This window comes from Malurus melanocephalus, unplaced genomic scaffold (assembly GCF_030028575.1).
Source record: "Malurus melanocephalus ecotype Western Australia unplaced genomic scaffold, MMel_1.1 scaffold_905, whole genome shotgun sequence".
In the NCBI taxonomy this organism is placed as follows: Eukaryota; Metazoa; Chordata; class Aves; order Passeriformes; family Maluridae; genus Malurus; species Malurus melanocephalus.
Window position 1 is genome coordinate 133,990 of NW_026624137.1, and position 20,446 is coordinate 154,435.

Sequence of the window (20,446 nt, forward strand, 5' to 3'; positions counted from 1 at the left end):
GACTTGAACTAAGTTTGAGGCAAACAGAGGATGGCATATGATTTTTTAATSATTTAAACATGGCCTTTCAGTATGACTATAGCCACTGCAACAGGCCAGGATGCCATTCTCAAGAGCAGTGAATTTGCTTTTGCAGCGAATTTCACATAAACCGTGAAAAAACCCAACCCCCAACCAATCAAGGTCTCTGTATAACTCATCTGAAAGGAACACTGGAGGTTTGCTACTTCTTCTTACCTTCATACTAGGCATCTATTCAAAAAACTGGTTCCAGGAACACAGAACTAATGAAGACTGCTCTCCTATGGATTTATGCCTGTGATTAATTACCTCTGTATCTAAGGTACGAGCTCTAATTGAAGCTGGTCTCATGCCTGGAAACTTTTGTCTCTCCCTTATCTGGATTACTGGATATCAGTACAGAATGCTGTTTTCTTCTGATATCTCCACACTTAGAAAAATTSTAAAAATGTAGTGACTCTGAGATCTGCCAGATTTGATTGAAATGAATTCGCTATTCTAAAGCCAAATGGCAGAATGACCCCATATGCCATATTTCCATAGGGAAGTGAGAAATGCAGAGCACACAGCACTAAAGCCCAGCTAGCTTTACCACCTCTTTTTGGTGGTAAAGCCTCTGTGAACAAACTAATCCTACACCTACTCAAGTTAATTTGAAAAAGCTGACACAAGATGGTTATTACAAAACCTAAAACCACCTTACTGAATATTTCTCAGAATAGGAAATTATCCAGGGTAGGAAATTATCCATTGTTCTCTTTTGTCAAAAGAATCACAATTTACAGGAGAAAAGCACTTTCCCCCTATACCTTTCAAAYAAAGCACAGTCCCTAAAGTAAACCATGGCACCAAGCTTCAATTTAAACAATTAACCACTCAACAATTGTGTCTTAAACTTCAGTCAGCTCAATGGACAAAATAATCCTAACACCCAGTACTTTAACATTTAGCCTCTCTCAGTAATGATTTCAAACACAGAAAAGTGAATTTGTTACAAATACTGGGTTTTGTTTTTCCTTTAAGTATTAAACTCTTGGTTTTTGAGTTTTTTATCAACATACCGTCTTCCCTTTAGAAGTCCTGTTTCRTAAGCTTGCACAATCCCAGGCTGAAGTTTAGTATTTTTCTTGATTTCCTCTCCAAATCTTGTCTGTAAACTAAAAAATATTATATACAGTATATTCCTTTGCTGCAGCATTTTACTATTGCAATACATACCTACACTTCCCACAAGCTCCTAGGGGACTTTCAAATACAGCATACATGGAGATAGATACAATTTCTGTTTAATTCTGTTTTTGCAAGAAGTCATGTAATCACCTGTATCTTCAATTACTGTTCCCTAAAAAGATGACAATTGAAATTACTGAAATGTTTCCCTGGCAATGCCAAGTGGCCTCTAGCATTAGGTTTTCCTGTTGACACGTTTGTCATGCATAAACATTTACCACTATAATTCGTCAGGTCATCAACCACTCATTTGGGGGGAATGTTGGTTAAGCAAATGAGTAATTGTTTCGGTTTTTTTTTTTAAGAAAGAGCTACCATACAAATTTATGAAAATCATGTCAGATAATGAAAATCTAGTATTTTTCACTAGCTTTTTTTTTTTTTTTAAGACACTACAAACATCTGAAGTCTCTTTCCTGACAAATCATTCAATGGGATTTCACCTCTGAGAAAATTCCTTGGAAAAAATTAGGAAAATTTATGTAAACTGTCAGCTTTGCAAGAGACACCAAAAGAAGTTCAGACAATCCTTGCAAAAGCTTGTATTTGATAAGCCAGATTGACAAAATATAYGTATGTTCCCAAGATGTTTATTTCATTTCTTTGAAACCTGGTGGCTTTGTACTCTYAGTATTAGTCAGTGTGAAATCACACACACTCATTTAAGAACTGGTGAGCAAACGAAATTTGTCATCATCCGTCTTGGGTTTTTTTGCACATGGGTTTATACATCCTAGGCCTGAGACACAAGCATACTTTCACTTTGAACAGAAGTAATTTTTATTTGTCTTGTCATAGATGTCAGAAAACAAATGGGTCAGATATTTTTCATTCTAGCTTTTGACAGTTTGTTTACTTATAAGACAGGACTGTAAAACAGTCACACATATCAATATTCTGAGACACAAAAAATCCGTAACAGTCTGCTAGTTACAATATTAAACTATACTCTCAGTCAATCTGCAATAATGCCTTTTAAAATGCTTACTAAAGCAACCCAGACGTTCCCAAGACTTCAAAAAACTAATGACGGGTTCAAAAACAGGTAATTCCTGGTCACTCTGAGGGCTCAGCTCACGTGTGAATCCCTAACCTGCTCCAGGCTGAAACCCTTCACTGCTGGCCTGCAAGAAAGCCTGGTCAGGAAAGGTGCTTTTCAAAGACCTGATTCTCTCTTCACTGACCAAATTTGTCCCTTAGGCAAATATAGCTATATTCATAGAGACAGGCAATGTGTTTTGCTAGACAAAGTCCCAGAGCTGTGGSAGAAAGAGGGGGTTAAAGGAAATCAACAAACACCACACAAACAGAGAAGCAATAAGCAGACAAACCCTTGTTACAGCAGCCTGGATCCTTGCACTTCTTGCCTTTGCTGAATGCCTGAGCTCCAGAAGCTCTGATTTTCAGGCAGGGGRAAAGGAGAAATAAAACCATAGGCACAGAGGTAGAGGGGGACAGATACTCAATGTTAGCTGTAAAGGAAGCAGATTGGATATTAGCTATGTGCTTGACAGTGCTTTCTTTTGCACAGGTCTAGAGCCCAGTGAAACTAGGCAGACCAACAGCCTTATTTCACACACGGCATTGATGCCATGCAGGCTCCACAAYTCTTCCCTAGGAGCAAAAACTGAAAAAAAGCCTGTTAGAAGTGGCAACAGAATCTGTCAGAAGCCTTTCCTAATTTAAGAGGCTAAGTTTTTTTTTAATTTTCCATTTACATGTAGAAATTTAAAAAATCCCCACCAGCAAGTATCATTTCTTACCATTTGTAGTAAAGGCTCACTAAGTCATTCAGAATTCACCATACAGGCATCCTTTAATTTCTGRTGTCTCTCAGTATTTTAGAGGATCACATAGAGGCGAAACATACTGTCTTAACCTTTAAGTGATGCATATTTAACCAATCTCTCTTTAGAGTAACAAAAAATAGCAATGGCAGTTAGAAAAGAAAGCTTTTTTAATTATTCCTTTCTTCTTATTTTTCTTTTTTCACCAGAAGTGAAGCATGAAAAAATGAATTAGACTGAAACATGTTATTAAAGCTATAAGGAGACAAGCTGCTGTTACAAACTGGTCTCTGCAAAGTCAAACCAGTTGCAAGCACACATGGTGACTGCAAGTTTCAGCAATACCAAGTCTTACATGTGCTGAGCCAMGGTACTAGGCTTGTAAAAGCATTAAGATTTGGTGTAAGTTTTAAAAATGTAATAAAACAGGATATATATACATATATATATATATGTATTTCTGTTTAAATGCTTAACTCGATAAATGCATGCTTACCTAACACCTTTCCTGTTAAGCCAAGTAGTGTCTATAAATTGTTTTAAAATAGACACAGCTTCCTCAGTAAGGGAACGCACCCTGCTAGATGCTTTGTACTAAAGTAATAAAGTATAGAGTTAAAAATACACACATGTGCATTTGGCATACACAGTTTAACAGTTATGAACAATTTATACTGATTCCTATCTGTAACATGCAGACTGATGCACACTAAGGAGGTGGAGAAGACCACTTTTAAAATATCTTGACATGAAATTGCTCATTTAATGAAAATGGAAGGTGTGGGGGCAGARGAGAATACCCACAATTGCTCAAACCTGTGGGTTTTAAACTACATTTCAGAGCAGTTTTGGGTAAGTTTCCCAGAGGAACAGAAGATATTAGTCATTCAAATCAATGCTGATGTTGCCTTTACAAAACTCTGAAAACATTTCTGTTTTACTCTAAGGCATCTGCTGTCCAATTCAGTGGTGCACACACAGAAAAACATCAAGAAAAATTACCTGTGGATTTATTTTTGAAGGAATCTCTGATACTCCATCAAACACTACCGAATAAGCCAGAGTTATTTCACTGTGAGATGTGAGAGTTTRTATTTATATTTGGATCCTCCTGAATCCGCATTTATTACTGCAWTACCTTTGAGTGATTTTTCAATTACAACATGTAGTATTGGCTTCTCTTTGGTCTGGATATATCCCAYGGACTGAACTTTCAAGTGCCTATGTGCTATTTTGTCCTTTAACATGAAGTTATTAATGAAGGTTTAAGTGAGAAAGCAAAGTTTAACTACTACAGCAACTACATATTATCTTATGCCAAGTTTAATACAAAGAAACATTTTCCAATTCACTTTAGATTCATACCAAATGTGTGGCTCTGTAAGATGGAGTCAATACGCATTCAACTGTGGAGTCTGAAAAATTTCACAAAATTATGTAATTTTTTCCTCAAAGCAAATGATTCTAAAGCACCTAAGCTCAGTGGTCTCCTTATTCTTGAGGTGATACTCAAATGTTTTCAACACCCTCTTGGAACCCCCACCTTCCATTCCCTTTCCAGGTTTGAGAATCTGCATCATAGGTAAGGTCACTCAAGGGAAGGCAGACTCTGTCAGACACAGCAAGGTTCTCTTTTCATGTTCAGCATGCTTGGTTCAGATCCACAGAAAACAATCAATTGACAGATGTTGACCCTGGCTCAGCCACGGCCAACACATTCCAGAAACCAATTCAAATTTTCCCCCTTCCCTACTCCCTGCCAACTTGGGGCTTTTTTCCCAATAGCATTTCTGATGGTAAACATTTGTTATTTTATAAAATAATATGCTATACTTGAATTATCCCTTTCCCCMAAAAAGGTTTCATAGGAAGAAGCTTAGTTACATACACTCTAAACCGCATGTGCTGGAAGAAAAAGACCACCATCCCATGTTGTATTATTTTTTGTTATTAAAAAAAAGCCAAGAGGAAACTCTTGGTAAGAGTGGAGCATATTAATTATGACAAGACATCATGAAACACCAACCAATGAGATTTAAAGGCCGCTATAATAACACTTTTGTAGTAATTAGTGCAAGATAGTTATCCCATATAAACAAATATTTGATGGTAGACTTCAATGATAAACAATTCAGTTGATGACATTTACATATAAATACACATAAATAAAAACCTACATCACGTAGGTTTGTAGTTAACAAAAGGTATGGTCTGAAATGAATTAAATGTAATTTTATCTAGTTGGATCAAAGCTCTTCCTATAATGATACTCAAGTATGTGGGGCATGAAAAGCATAAATGTACAATTCTCAATTTAGTAAAGTACTACTCTATAAAACAGAATCATGAAAACAGCTCTTACATTTTAATGCAAAGTATAAAATTGTATATTTACATTTACATACACTTTACTGAACTACATTGARTAGCTCATGGTAAAAAAACATCCCTTTTTGAAAATCTTGCAAAAAATACATCAACTGCAAATATGATCAAAAGTTATGAAGTTAGCAGCTGACACAGCATCTGTAGTAAAAAATATATTTTAGGAAAATACCTGGAAAAATCTAAACACCAATAAACACTTTAAAACTATTTTTGAAGTAAAAATTGTAGCAAAACCCAGAGGAAGCTAGCAAGGATAACAAGAACTATTGCATACTGCTCTTTAAGAGCCATGTAGCGACTTAAAACAGAAGCAGCAGATATGGTAGGAGTTTTGTGGTGTAACAAAGTGGAAACCGGAGAAAAATAGGAAACCAGTTATCCAACTTCTCTCTCTGTTTATTACCATTTTTATGGGAGAAGTGTGAGGTGAGAGAATCCCTCTCACTGAGGATATCCATCAAAGGCTAAAACAAATTGGTATAAGGAACCCAATTTCAACAGCCTTGGACCCTAAACACGGGAACATTTACCGTATGTACTTACAGTTCAGTGGACAATAAATCAGATTATTACACTACAAGTTGCAGGTTAACTTTAAGAGTTAACACTATTTTGCAATATGAAGTGCTTCTTAATATATTTATCTATATAACATATAGATATTTGTAAAATACTCGTGCAGATTTGATAGAACAAACTGGAAATTCCTTTCTCAAGTMTTTTCTTGCCATTAGCAGATCTTTACCTCCTACACAAGGAGGTTCAGGATTCAACAAGGATTTCCACAATATGATCGAGGTCATTCAGATCAGATTTACAATTGGAGTTAGAAGCTGTATTTGTTGGAGAAGAAAATGTTTCAAGACTATCACAATGTCCCATTTTTGTGTTGGTCATCATGCCTGTTAACATAGTATCAAGRTCATAGTAAGAATTGTCAACTTCTGAAAACAGATCTTCAACAGAATTAGGACTTTTATTCTCCAGTGTCTCAAATATTTGATCTAAAGATTTTTGAAAGTTTCCTTTATTTTCTTGTGGATTCTCCATTTCTTCCCACATATTGCTCTGCAGGTTTCTTGGCGCTTGCACTGAAGAGGCTGTTGACATAGTTTCTGAACCATCTTGTGCCTGGTCACTCTCAAARTCTTTATTGAAAGTACCATAGGCTGGAACATGCTTTCCCTCAGCTTGATCCCTAGATGAACGGCAGAGGATATCTGTTGAAACAAGACGATCCAGGGATGCCTGCCCTGTATTCTGTGCATTTATCATCTGCCAAGTCCCATCTTGAGTCATTTCCTCTTGGATCTGCCGTACCGTGTTGGCTATAAGTACCGAACGACAAAGGTTGGGTTCAACCAGCATGTGACACAGCTGCAGTTTAACCAAGGACATATCTAAAAGCGACTGCCGCTGGAGATTATAGGAAGGAACAGCCTTAATGCCAGCCAGAGTCCCTTCAATATCTTCTTCACCATCAAAACATTTTCTCTTTAATCCTCGCACAAACATTGTGTCCTGTTAACAAAAAATCCAAATAAACGAAAATCATGTACAACATAAACATCTCAAGAGGGAGGGGGGGAAAAAAAGGAGACTAAAAAACAGAACAGCAAACTTTAATCTTTTATTAAAAAGCAAATTCTTTTAAGATAGAAACATCAGAATTGTCATACCATGTTCTAGAATGGCCAGTGTGGTACAACAGGGGTCAGGAACATATGGACCGGGTCCCAAAGGCGACATTCGGGAACCAGGGGTGAGCAGGTCCACAAGGCATGGCATCGGAGAGAGGCASGGGCTCCCAGCTCCTGGCTCCCATTAAATTCCACACTTGATGGAAAGCCAGGAGCCATTGCTTCGCACAGAAGCAAACATCTCAGCGGCTGTATTTCACCTATTGGAGAGGCAGTTTCTCCTCGCTCCTCCCGAGTTTCTACAGGCATGCTTAACTTCTAATTTTGGAAATAAAAATATAACCTGGCACACCATCTTTAAAAGATTTGACCCCTCCAGAACATTAAAGTGCCAAACAGAGTAAAATTAAGAAAAAAAATCATGGGCAGCATATGTGAAAAGATAGCTTATTTTGGCTACGAAGAGAATGATATCTAGATTTGTTCCATGTGACTTGAAATAGTCAGTGGAGGTGCCCAAAGCAGTCCTTCTGGTTCCCTTCCTTGCGTAAGTGAACTGCGTAATTCCAATAAGAACTGGGCAAGTCCAGTAAGGATAGTCACAGTCATCCTCTGTATGGACCTTCTGTACTCCTTTCCCAGTTGACTGTAAGATAGCAAAATTCCCATATTCCTATTAGGTTCACCAGCTAAAAGTACATGGATTGCATGAACKTTTTCAGTATTCACACCTAAAATCCCTTGCTGAATTTTCCAAGGCATGCCTCTCAAGTACCACCCTCCGCTCATCTTCTGAATTGCACTAATTTTGACAACAGTGCACTGGCAAATATTTCAGATGATCCCTTGAAATACAAAGAAACTTTATTTTTAAAATGCAGTATATATCACTTCTTTTAGTCTAATAAAAAATGGGCTGCAAATAAAAATTAGTACCTGATCTTCACATTWATTCTTCTTATTTCCCTTCTAAGTATTCCGTCCTTAGAATTCCTGTTTGCCCATTACTTGGGTATTTTTTTTCAGAGTAGTGACTCAAACAAAACAGTTTTTCAACTAAAAGCTGATAAAACCAAAATACTATTGCAGTGTCTTTCTATATCATTTCCCATTTTCCTCGATAAGCCCTAAACTCTGACTTGCTTTTCTGATTGCTATGGTACATTCCACATATTTTCAATGAATTCTCTCTCAGCTTTTTCAGAGTCACTAAAAATCCATCAAAGGGCAACAACAGTGTTCCTTTCAAAATATATTACATGCTTATCTACTGTGAAAACCTGGGGATAGCACACTAGCTAGTTAAACATTTGGTCTGACTCTGTGTAACACTTGTTACATTGCTGTATATATCCATGAAATAACCTTTTTTGGGATTTGCCGACTCTTAAAAGATTTCTTTCCACTGAAGGCACAAAGCTCTTTAGAAATAATAATGTGCAAAGACTACAATATAGAATTAATTTGGTCCTATGGTCATTTTTTATAACTTCTTAAAAGYGATCCATGGATTAGCAATCTATTAAGTATTTTGGATGTTTCTTTTAAAATTTTATCCTGAAACATAACATATTTGCATTATTCCTACTACATACAAAGCACATTGTTGYTTGATAGTTCCTTTTCCAAATTTTTAGATATCCCTGCAAACTTTGTATAGCCTATTTAATTTTCCCTACACTGGTATTTACAGTATTTCTGAACAGACCCTCCTCGCCATGTGAAATGACCTCTAGAAACATCTTTTGGGACTGTGTACAAACCATGGATGATTACATCATCAAATATTAAACACTGTGCAGAGTTTGAAGCTTCTTTTATTTCAACTTACATTCTGGTGAAGAGTAATTAAAACTTCAATTGAATCTTAACCTGGTTTTCATACATCTATAATTTGGCATTTAAATGCCTTCTAAGGCACATCAATAGAACACAAGAGAAAACCTGAAAACCTCAGTACATCACACACATTTGGGCTCCTAGAAGCAGAGGAAGAACACTTATGGATTCTTAAAGGTAAACCTTTCACATCATTCACTGRATTTTTTTTCTAAAACATGCTTTCAACTAGTATCTTACACCTTAAAGCCAGTTCTTTGTCATCCTGTTCTCATGACTGTACAAAGTACCAGGTTACAGATCCATTTAAGAAGCAAAGAGTGACTTACCAGTAATTGTGTTTGATGCAGTCCTTCCTCTTCTCCCATGCTACTGAGCAAGAGTCCATACAGTAAAAGTGACAGCACCACCTACCAAGCACAGGGAAGCAGGATGTCAGGTAAAGACAGGAGATTCAGAACAAAATAGTTTTGCTTCAGTATCTCTATCTTGCATGATGTGAGCATCATTGCCACAAACATGAATAGTACTGTTAAACCCAATGCACAACTAAAGCACAAATGTGATTTGCCCAACAATACATCCAAAAACTGCAGCAGAAGGAAAATGCCAGTTTAATTCCAAGTCCTAGGCTATTGCCCTGACCTTTGGACCAGCCTCTCCCTTATGCCTACACCTTTGCCATTTAAAGAACAAATAGAAATTTTTCATATGAGYATCAAAGATTAAGTGTGCACAAACAAAAGTTAATGAAAGAAGCTCTCCCTTACTTCTATTACAAAACTACTACTTTACACATTTGCTGTACAAMCCATATCTCTGTAGCATCTAGAGAAAATGAGCTGGCACAAACACAAAACTGAAACATAGCAAAACATGAGAGAATTTTCCTTTACCAGTACAAAATCTTTGTGACTAAGATTTACTCTGTAAGATGACAATAACAAAAGTAACAACAGCAATTAMACTGCTTTAACTAAAATAGCTGAATTTTTAAAACACATTTAAAGCAAAGTAAGATTTGATATATCAAATACAACTTTCCATCACATGCAACAATTCCCTTAATTTATGAAACTAAAAAGAATGCTGTTTTAACAGGCTACAGAAACCTTTATAACAAACTATGAAAACAATTCAGMTACTTTTCTAGACATGTCTGTGCAGTACAAGACAGTTCCTTGTCTGCAACTGAAGTGCATATCTAGAAAAGAAATGCACTATGAGGATGCACATGAGCATCTATTCTTGTTTTCTGTTTTGTGTCGTAATAAAMCATTTTTCAAGATTGTCTGCTCTCAAATGTGGGGTGAAGACAGCTGGCAAAGGACTTCATGTGGAAGTGCAGAAAACGTGTTTTTCCTCAAGAAGCTGCATACTTGTTATAATATCACAATGGGAAAAAAAAAACCACCTTTAGCATTCTCAAGCCAAAATCTTTTTACTTGATYGCAGATATGCAGACTAAATGCTGTTATGTCATGGAAACTGTTCTTCAACCAACTCATAGTCTCATTTTATTTTATGAATTGCACTCACAGCAACTTTAAAAACAGTATCTTAAGGCATCTGAACTACAATTTTAGTCAGACACCATATCAAGTCAATGAACTAGTTCCTCTTTTGAAGAAACACTTCATGACACTATGAAAGTCAGAAGTTTTTGCTCCCCAGGTATACTTTCAAAACATTCTGTAAATGAAACGTGATCTCTTTGAGAGCCTGTGTTTGGTAATTATTTGAATCCCAGAATTTCTACTTTWTTGGAGGCCAAGTGACAAGTCCATAAACTTAACTTAAAAAAACCCAATCAAGGAAAAACCTACCAAACATATCCCCACTCCCCATAACTACAGGTAAATATGGTGCAGTCATGCGAAAAACAAATAGAAATCTTTTCTGATGCTATTTGGTATATCTGACAATTTTAGAGGAAGAGGCTGTGGCCATTTGCCTCCCAAAACAGGGGACAATACAGGAGTTGACCGTTGCTGTGAGCTCTTGGTAAAAGAGCCATTATCACATCCACAAACTAAATGTCAGGGGATGCTGGCAGACCAGTCCAGTCTGTGATCTATTTTAAATACTACAGAAGGCAAGTTTTCCCATGCAATATAATAACATGTAAAACCTGCTGCATGTGATTCCAGGCTCTTCCCTAGGGCAATAACCAAACCACGTGGACCTCTGTTAGTATAAACTTGAAGAATACATCCATCACAGCAGCCATTTCTTCGGGTTCTATGAACTGGAATACATGTGCACCTCAGAAACCAAGTTCTCAGAAAAAGCATATTTACTTCATAGCCATTATCAAACTCAATTAAAACCTTGCAAACAAATGACCTCCCGCAGACTTCTCTGCACTATCACCAACAAGCACTCATCTCAAGAGAATGCTAAATTTGAAACGCAATTAATTAGTATCTAAGTACCTTCTCCTAGTGATTTACATATTAACATACTCAACAATGCATTAGCCATTGTGTAAAACCTTTTGGTACATCAGAGCACGACTGCTGCTGCTTCAGAGCCAAGRTGCTCAACAACCCCCAGGTAATTTCAAGCCATATCTTTCTCAGTCCAAGCGGCAGTACCTGGACTAACTACATCATYTCCTTTCTTCCACTGCTGTTCCAGTGTCATGAGCCCAAACTTTGTGTGTTCAACTAAACTGCTACTTGAAACAGCCATAAAAAAAAAGAAAATGCTGTCAAGGAGACAACAGCGAGCTGCAACCTAATGCACTAGGACATAGATTTTTTATGCTTTTGGTGKKTTTTTKTKKKKTTTTTTTTTTAATAGAAACACAGTATTATGTAGTTCATTACAAGTTTTGCTTTTAGGATAGACGAATTCCCAGTCTACTTTACAAATAAGGTTCTTGAAATTTAATCCAATTCTTATTAGAGCATCAACTTCACACATTCCAGATTCACACTCAATTCAGACTCATACAGTGATGCGCTGCCAAAGATATAGTTAAGTACTTAAGGAAAAAAAGCTGCTTCCCATTATTTGGGGTAACAGAGAAGATTGGGAATTAAAGCAGTGCTTATCTTTAGGAGAAAGCAGACAAGACCTACCTAGGCCAGTGCTGGAGGTTCAATGAAGCACAGTGCTACTTTTTGTACAGCCGTAATTACAATGATGATGGTTAGCAGGGGAAGGCAAGAAGGAGCCGTATCTCCACTCTACCACTCTAATCCTCTCCACTCCAACACTGGCTTTTCTAAGAACCGTGGGAAGAAACCAAAGCTCTGTGTAACAGAGTAGAAAAAGACGGAAAGAGAGCTACTCCTCTTTAGCCAACGCACGTGTGCGCATATGGTGGTGTCGAGGTACAAGGTGGGATTCAGACTCAGCAGAGGGCTGGTGGGGCTAGAAACATCGCTGTTCTGACCGGAACAAAGGCCCCTATAAAGCACCAGGGTCTGCCCACCCCCGGGGTGTAGGGKCTGGCAGGCACCTCTCCGGGACTCGAGGGATTTGCGAAGGGGTTCCAAAAGCCGGAGAAGGGCTGGCTGGGCAGCTGGGACAGAACTCGTGGAAACGCAGACGGGGGCCGGGAACGCTGAGCGGGGGGAGCCCGCAGAGCCGGGGGGAGAGGCGGGACCGGGGCGGGGAGCGAGGGGGAGCTCCCCGGCGGTGGGAGGGCAGCGAGGTGCCCGGGGGAGGCGCGGACAATGACTGAGCACGGCTGCGGAAGGGTCCGAGAGGAGAAGGAGTGCGGAACGGGCCCCCTGTCCCGCCCGCCCCGGTGCGCTCTGAGTTCCCGGCGGTTACTCATCGCCACACGCTCCCGCCGCCATTTTGAATCGACTCCGTCCCCTCCACGGGTACCGCCGGCACGGGCTTCCCGCGGTCCGACCCAGCCCAACCCGACCCAGCCCACTGCACTCACCGTCTTGCCGCTGCTGTCGCCGCCGGTCGCCCGCACAGGAACGCCCGCTCCGCTCCCGCCTCACCTCCCGCTCCGCGCCTGAGGGACGGGCGGGGCCAAGCGGCCCCACCTCCCCCCGCCCGCCATTTTATTGTCAAACCCCACAAAGGGACCGGCGTCCACCGGGGGCGGGCCTTCTCCGGAGACCACGCCCACCAGTGAGCGGCGATCGCTCCTATTGGCTGTTTCCAAGCCTTGCAGGCGTCGCTCGCCACTGCGATTGGCCATGACTTCAGCCTGTCCCGCCCCCGGGCTCCGCCCCCGGAGGCTGTGGGGTTGCCAAGGCGGCCGGGCCCTTCCCCTCGGCTGTGAGAGGCTGAGGGAGGCGGGGGCGGGGACGGGGCGGGGCCGCCCCGATTTTAAACGGCAGCCAAGGCCCTGCGGCGCATCTGGGCTCCCGGCCACGAGCTCGGGCGGGAGCATGTTTAGACCTGGCCGCGCTGCAGCCCGCGGGCAGCTGCAGYGWGGGRGGGGAGRGGAGAGGAGAGGGAGTGTTGGCCKCCCCGGCTCGGGTGCTCCATGCCGTCAGGCGCCACTTCCCTCAGGGCTAGGGAGCCCCGGCGCTCYGCTGCCCGGGAGTGGCAGGAGTCCTCAGGACTCCATTAGCAAGGCCTGTGGCATTTCCTGTTCGAGCCCGGCCGCATGCTTGGGGCGGAGGTGATGGCKCACACCCCGCAGGGCGCCGCTGTCTGAACACGGGTCAGTAGTGAGTGCCCGGGTGGGCAAGTAGGCCAGTGGCATCCTGGCCTCTTACCGAAAATAGTGTGGCCAGCAGRACCAGAGGAGTGATMGTCCCCCTATACTGGGCACTGGTGAGGCCCCACCTYGAAATGCTGCGTCAGTTCTGGGCCCCTCAATTCAATTTCTTCCCAAAGAAAAAGTGATCAGGCACGAGAATGGGCTTGTAGTCACCGTCACTGAAGGTTGAAGAAAAAGGCCTGTTTGGTCACAATTTGGACTCGATGATCTCAGAAGACTTTTCCAACCTAATTGATTCTGTCCTAAAGCTGCTGCCGCCCCGCTGAGCCAAGCCCCCTCYCCAAGCCTCGCCGCTGTGACCCCAGCCCGATGCAGCCGCACATCTGCAACCACTTAGGCCGCCCCAGCGTCTGWCGGGCGCTCTCCCGGCCGTGCAGCTACGTGCCGGCTGCTCCGAGCAGCCCGAGGGAAGGAGGGGCGGCTGCTCCGGGCTCCCCGAGAGCCGCAGAGGCGGCAGCTGCTGCCTCCCGCCACCGGGGCGCGGCGGGAACGGGAGGGGAAGGAAATGGAGAAAGGGCGGGATAGGCAGCTGGAGCTGGAAGATCGGCGAGGCTTGCGGCTGAAGTTATGTTGGAAAAGCTGGGAAACGGCAGAGCTGTGGCGTCATACAGTAAAGCAGGAGGAAATAATACTTCCATAGCAAAGCAAGATGTGATTTTGGGACAAGACAGGTTGCCAAGCGCAGTATTTCTCCTCGTTTACAGTTTTTTTTTTACTAGTCTCATGGCATCGTGATCAAAACCACAAGTTAAAGCTGTGCAAGAATGATGCTACAGAGATGTTTTTCTCTATTCAGCTTAACATTAAAAGTCCAGAATTGGAAGCGATYCTCAAGAATTATGGAGGTCTCAACTCCTGGCCCTGCAGAGGACGACTCCCAAGAATCAGCCGTGTGTTTGAAAGCATTATCCAAATGCTCCTTGAACTCTGTCGATCCTGGTGCTGATCTTTTTGTTATTGTTTTTTTCTTTTATATATACATATATATATATTTAAACTCCAGTCTTTATTAAGTATTTCACTTGAGAAATAAAGGCATAATATCAAACTACAATATTTGGGATCTGATAAATAACTTGGGACTCAACTGCAACTAGTCTTAGCATTAGGCTTTCACTTGACAGGCTTTTCTTTAAAAGTCCCTGTGTGGCAAGCATTTAGGTGTTCTCTACTATATTACGCACACTTGCAGCAAGGCAGCCAAGTTTTCACGTGCAATATATATCCCGTTAATATATATTTGTCACATTTTAGTAACATTTTGGAAAGCTGCTGGAACATGTTAAGTCCTTGGAAAGCAGCAGTGAAATGAACATCTTGTGCAAATCTGTTACTGCAATGTCAGTAGGAGTCAGGAGTCACAAAAGAAAGGTACCAAAACTTCCTTTCTCATTCCATTTGAACTAGGTGCCCTCAGCAGACAAACATTTGATGTGGTGTTGTCTCAGCTTCTGTAACTCCAGTTCACTCAGTCATTTCTTGTCACTTCATCTGGCTCTTCTATGTAGAAGTAGCCCCAAGCTCATTTGCAATTTCATAGTTGCCTTCAGTTTGCTCAGAAATCTCAGCTCACTCATGAAGCTGTGCATTCAGGTAGTTCATGCCTGAAGCCTCTACACAGGCTGGTCATCCCCTGACTGGGTGGCTTGTATGTTCCCTTTTGTTCTGGCTGCTGAAGCATCCTTTACATCAGAGAGCATCGCTGGTCAAACCAGGACCACACCACATCTTTCATTATTATGAATCACATTATTGACCATGGTTACTTTGGGAGTATCATGATCTTCATCTAAGAAGTTATTTAAAAAGTATTCCCTCCTTGCAGCAGTGCATGCCATTGTTCAACAGAGTGCATGCGCTACCTGGATATATTTCCACACCAGCACCATTGGCATCACATAGATCTGAGTTTTTCATTAACAGCTTGGGTGATGTCTGTGCTGTTATGCCTCTGCTTTCACACTGAAACAAACAATTCTCCAGGGTGGTTTCCCCACAACGGACCTGTCGTGGTTTTAAAACCTGATTTTTCTCAATCCGAGTCACGGCACCACAATTAGCTACAAGCCCAGAATCACAACATGCTCTCAGCTCTCAGAATGCAACCTCAGTCAAGGCTCAACACATTACACAAAGTAATTCAAGTCATCCTTCTCCTTCCCCCTGTCCCAGTCCTCCAGGTGCACTGACATGCTCTACAGTTTGTGCTGTCTGGTGGAATTGTCCTGATTCATTATGTGTGACCCATAGCTCCCACAGTGCTATCTGGTGTCCCTTAAGCTTCAAGGGTTCCTGCTGTCCCATGACTCACATGGAAAAGACTCTGAGTTGTACAACTGCTTTTCAGAGCTGAGTACTCCATACCAACCACCCCAACACGAACCTCAAACACATTTGTATGCCACACATACAAATGCCTCCACATGGTACAAGGACCTTGTCCAGGCACTCAGCTGTGAATTGTGTCACCTTAGAAGCTCTGCAGTATTAAGGAAGATTTCTGATGCAGGGTAGATTTATTTCAGCTCAAGCTGGTGCCTCTGGAGAGGGATCCCAAACAAAAAAATCCCTGGGCCTTTATATCCTCATAGTCTGTGCACTTGATCTTCATGCGTTCTTCCTGTGCCCCGTAGTGTTCTACGGTCAGGAGCCTTCTAACACCTCATGGGATTCTTTCTCATGTCCACATGGACAGGCCATTAATTTTCTCCTTTCTCCCATCCTGGGGCCCTTCAGGATCTCAACCCTTATTCTGAAGATACCCAGTCTTTGTTTACTCCCCTGCGTAGCTGTCCAGGCAAACAAACAGTTCATTTAAAGTTCCCTTACATCAAGCTTTGAGCAGGACCCCACTCATGCTAAACTGTAAGCAAGTTACAATTAAACTTAACCCTAKACAATTAATTTCTAATATTCTATAAGTAAATGTAATGTAATCCCTAACATGCAGTCAGCCAAGATGTAATCCTGGTAATCTCCAAATTGCTCATGAAACAAAAGATGATTGGTGTGAAAAGTATCCGGAAAACGTACATTTTCATTGGGCACAGTCCTAAAGCAGTGCCTGGTTTATCACAACTGCCAGAGTCACTCCAGGAGCCGTCACTCCAGACACTCAGCATCTTCCTGGAGCAGATCTGGGCTCGGCCACCTCTGCTGTTCCCGCAGGCCTCCATCTGTCACAGCTGGAGGCAGCAGAGCCYGACCGTCAGCCCATGCCCGGGCCCCTCCCCGGCGGCAGCCCCAGCTCGGCAGGAATTCAAATAGGTATTCCCACAACAAATCCTGCAAGAACCCTTGAGCCACCGTGGAGGCCCCTTTCCAGACACTGTGGAGGCTGTTCCCTCGAGGATCACAGCTCGAAAGGTTCATTTGCATTGCTCTTTCTAATGATAGCATCATCTATATAGATCTTTGAAAATTTGAGAAACTAGTAATGTCTCATCATTTGATTGTTTTCAGCAGAAAACAACTCTCACACCTCACATATGTGAGAAACAAAATTTGAAAAGTCAAAATGCAAAAATCTGGACAGATCTTTGCAAAACAATACAGCCCAAAGTATTTACAAGAGAGCTGGAAAGAGATGTCTACAAAACAACCTTACAAGGAAATGGAAAAGAAGAAAGTAACTGCATACAAAAATAAGGAAAAATGTGAGGGAATTACRGGACAGGATCGTCAGGAGAGCTTTAAATCAAAAGATAATTCAGAGTATGTACCCAAAGCTCCTAGACAATGGGGAAGCATTGCCCCTAGTAAGACACCGCAGAGCAGCTTGCCTGCTGAGGASATGAATAACATGGGTGACACGGAGAATGGTGCAAATCAGCTCAGCAGATCTCTCCTGGRAAGCCGGGTCCCCACTGACACGCAGCAAGATCTTCAGAACGAGTGGAAGTTCTGAAGGGATTTAAAAGCACTGGCAGCCTGTATAAAATAAGAATGGGATGCTCTCTTTGTCTGAAACAGGAGRCACCGAGCTGGTTTAACAGGAGAAGGCATTGTCTCGACCTTTCCAAGCAGGCTCGAGGTGCAGATCCATCCTTAGCACATGGAGGGAGTTATCTGAGCTGCAGCCCCAGCTCCAGAGCAGGAGGGCCGGGTCGAGGGGAGCTCCTGCCCTGAGCCCTTTCCCTTGGTTAGGAAGCAGCTGCCTTGGGCTCGGTGGAAGGACGGGCTTGGCTTCAGTCCCTGCGAGCTGCGTGTGCTCCAGCCGTGCCGCCTCCCCGRGCGGAGCACCCGCGGCTGCGGGAGCTGTGCTCCGGCTCTCGCCATCGCACCGCCCGCCTGCTCTGCCGGGAGCCCGGCCTGCCTCTTCCTCCGGCGGTGGCTGGTACCGGCTGGTGTGTGACCTGCGTGCCACGGGCGTTGGAAAGCAGCCACTGCTCCCTCCCGCCCAGCCCCCTTCCTTCCCTTCTGGAGCAAGCCTGTGCTGGGCTGTGCTTGATGCCTCGGGAGCTTTGCTGCTSCTTTCTCAAAGCTGCTCAGCCCCTGCTGTGCTGGCCAGACTTTCACACATTGGCTGCGACGGGAAGGCTGTTTAGAGCTGGATAATATTTATAAACCCGCAGAAATTAAGAGAAACTCAGTGTCCAGGAGCAGGGCTGAAACTACCCTTTTGAAAGACAAAAATTAAAAAAAAACACCACAAAACAACGCCAACAAAACCAGACATTACTCAGCCCTGAACTGGAAGCTGTGAGCTGTCGCCAATGCAGTGCTGGGCTCTGGTTAGCCAGTCTTTTTGAGAGACAAGGTGTGTTAGCTCAAGCTCTGCTTTTCCAGCACAACTGCCTGTGGTTTGGAAGAGTTTTTGGCTGTGATCCCACTGGTTCAGGACGGGGACAGAGCTTGCTTGCCTCAGCCTGCTAAAGACAACGTGGACTTGTTCTGAGTCTGTATTGTTTCTCTCATAATTACTGTTTGATTAAAGCATTTAAGATATGTYTGTCTTTTTAATTTGGCTCTAGAGTAGGGCAGGAGGCCCACTCCTACCTAGTATACTGTTTCCCTTAAACCCAACCWGGAAAATTCTGATTACCTCTGAGATAGGCACTATTATGAATCAATCCTGAGTCGTTCTGCAGWCAGGCACATTCCTGCAGCAGAGCTTGCCTGAAAAATCCTGAGGCGGATGGAAAAAAAGCTGAAGAATAATTAAATGTGGCTGTTCCTTAAGAAAWAAGCCTGTAGTAGCAGCTCAGCTAGGCCCCATAAGCCAGGTACAGGATACAACTTCATTGTGTGCAGTCTGCAGTCACARTGCACTGAATGTAAGAGAAAGTGTGTTTGTATTGTTGCAATATGTTGATTTGTGGATCACCAAAGGTCGCTGGAAGTTCTGCTCAGCCTACAGTGTGGGTAAGCTTCTCCTTCACTGCTCTGAGCCTGGATGTTGCTCCTATCTGTAGGAGGGGTTAGACAAAGAACAGAGGGCAACTGGTGCCTGTAAAACAAACCAAAATGCTTGTAGTAAGTGAATGAAGTTTGCAGACTAACTGTAGCTTGATTTTGGATGATAATGATGCTGGCACCAAATGTTAGCGGCTTACAAAATGGGAATTAGCACAGTCAGAGCACTCATCACCCCARCTAATCCAAGCACCAGCTAATACTTGTCTGAATATGGCAGTGTTGGCTCAGCTGTGGCTTTGAAAATCTGAACAGTGGGAGCAGGCAGGTGATGGGGGGGGGGGGGGGTGTGGCTGTCAGCACAACAATGGCAAAGCATTCTGTTCTTAGGCAGAAATCTGTCTGCCTCAGGCCACCAAGCCTCAGGCCTTAGGTTTTATGGCTGTGGGTATCTGATCTATCTACTAGGAGGCCATGGGGATTAGGAGTGACATGAGCCAAGAAATGAGTTCTTTGTAAGAACTTGTACAAACTGAGATACTCTATGAGCTTAAAGCAGTACTGCAGTGTTTACCCAAGCTAGCTAGTGGCTTTATGGAACCAATAATAAATTGCTAAGAGGAGGTATTAGTATGTTTTGACTGCAGGAAATAGAGTGGAAACAGGACACAGGGAAGCAGCTAGGCTTTCACTAGTCCAATAACTCTCTTAGCTTGCCTGGTTGAAGTGGTTTTGTTGGAATTAAAGACCCTTCTCAGGCAGGTAGCTGTTGAAGTCAGWGACCATCAGTTTCCTCTTAAAGAAAAGGCCCCAAAATAAAGCCCTCACTACAATATTTGTTAATGCTCTTCAACCAGCAGGATTTAGCAAAAGTAGTGTTTTCAGGAAGATTTACAATTTCCAGCCAATTCAGAGAAGCTGTTCTCCACGGCAGGTGAGAAGTGTGTTGTTGTGGACATCAGCAGGGAGAAACAAAGCCTGGATGATACCAAGTTAATGACAACAGGAACCTCTAGTGACAAAGYACTGGACTAAACAGCAAAAGTCTCCAGATGATGCACCAGCATCAGCAAAGATGGATTTTAAAGTGCTGAATGTTGTTTGGGGTTTTATTTTAAGGTAGCTCATCACAATAGTTGTGGTTTACATTTGTGAGGGACAAGATTTTTTTTTGTTGTTGCAAGTGTTGCCTTTAGRAAGGATTTTTAACAACTACAGGAGCACACCTGCTTCTTAGTAGGGATTTTTAAGCATACATTTTGGACACTGGAGTGCCATGTTATCTGGTGCTGCTTAAAATATGTGTTCTGTATCTAAGCATAAATACCATAGGCTATGACAGTTGCTATAGCAACTAAGCATCTACTATTAAATAGCACCCACAGGCTGAAAAACCATGTGCAGCCTGTCAGTGCACAAGGTATTCCTTTCTTTGCAGCCAGCTACGTACCATATTTTCATCTCAGGAGCTAGTCTGTTTCTGA

General features: G+C 42.5%; 1 protein-coding gene and 1 pseudogene across 2 annotated transcripts; both read right to left on the reverse strand.

The window, feature by feature from the left end:
* Nucleotides 1-1,787: 1,787 nt before the first annotated feature.
* Nucleotides 1,788-12,946, reverse strand: CDCA4 (cell division cycle associated 4). Of its 2 annotated transcripts, XM_057386064.1 has the most exons (5): nt 12,810-12,946; nt 11,992-12,165; nt 9,235-9,315; nt 7,106-7,287; nt 1,788-6,947 (listed from the first exon to the last, which is right to left on the reverse strand). In XM_057386064.1, the coding sequence occupies exons 4-5, from the start codon at nt 7,106-7,108 to the stop codon at nt 6,189-6,191; spliced, it is 762 nt and encodes a 253-aa protein (XP_057242047.1). In that variant the 5' UTR covers nt 7,109-7,287; nt 9,235-9,315; nt 11,992-12,165; nt 12,810-12,946; the 3' UTR covers nt 1,788-6,188. The 2 variants fall into 2 exon arrangements, with proteins under 2 accessions (XP_057242047.1, XP_057242046.1); XM_057386063.1 differs by lacking the exons at nt 7,106-7,287; nt 11,992-12,165 and having other exon boundaries at nt 1,795-6,947; nt 12,810-12,945.
* Nucleotides 12,947-15,020: 2,074 nt separating this feature from the next.
* On the reverse strand, nt 15,021-15,700 carry LOC130585527 (SHC SH2 domain-binding protein 1-like; annotated as a pseudogene).
* Between the last annotated feature and the right edge of the window lie 4,746 nt (nt 15,701-20,446).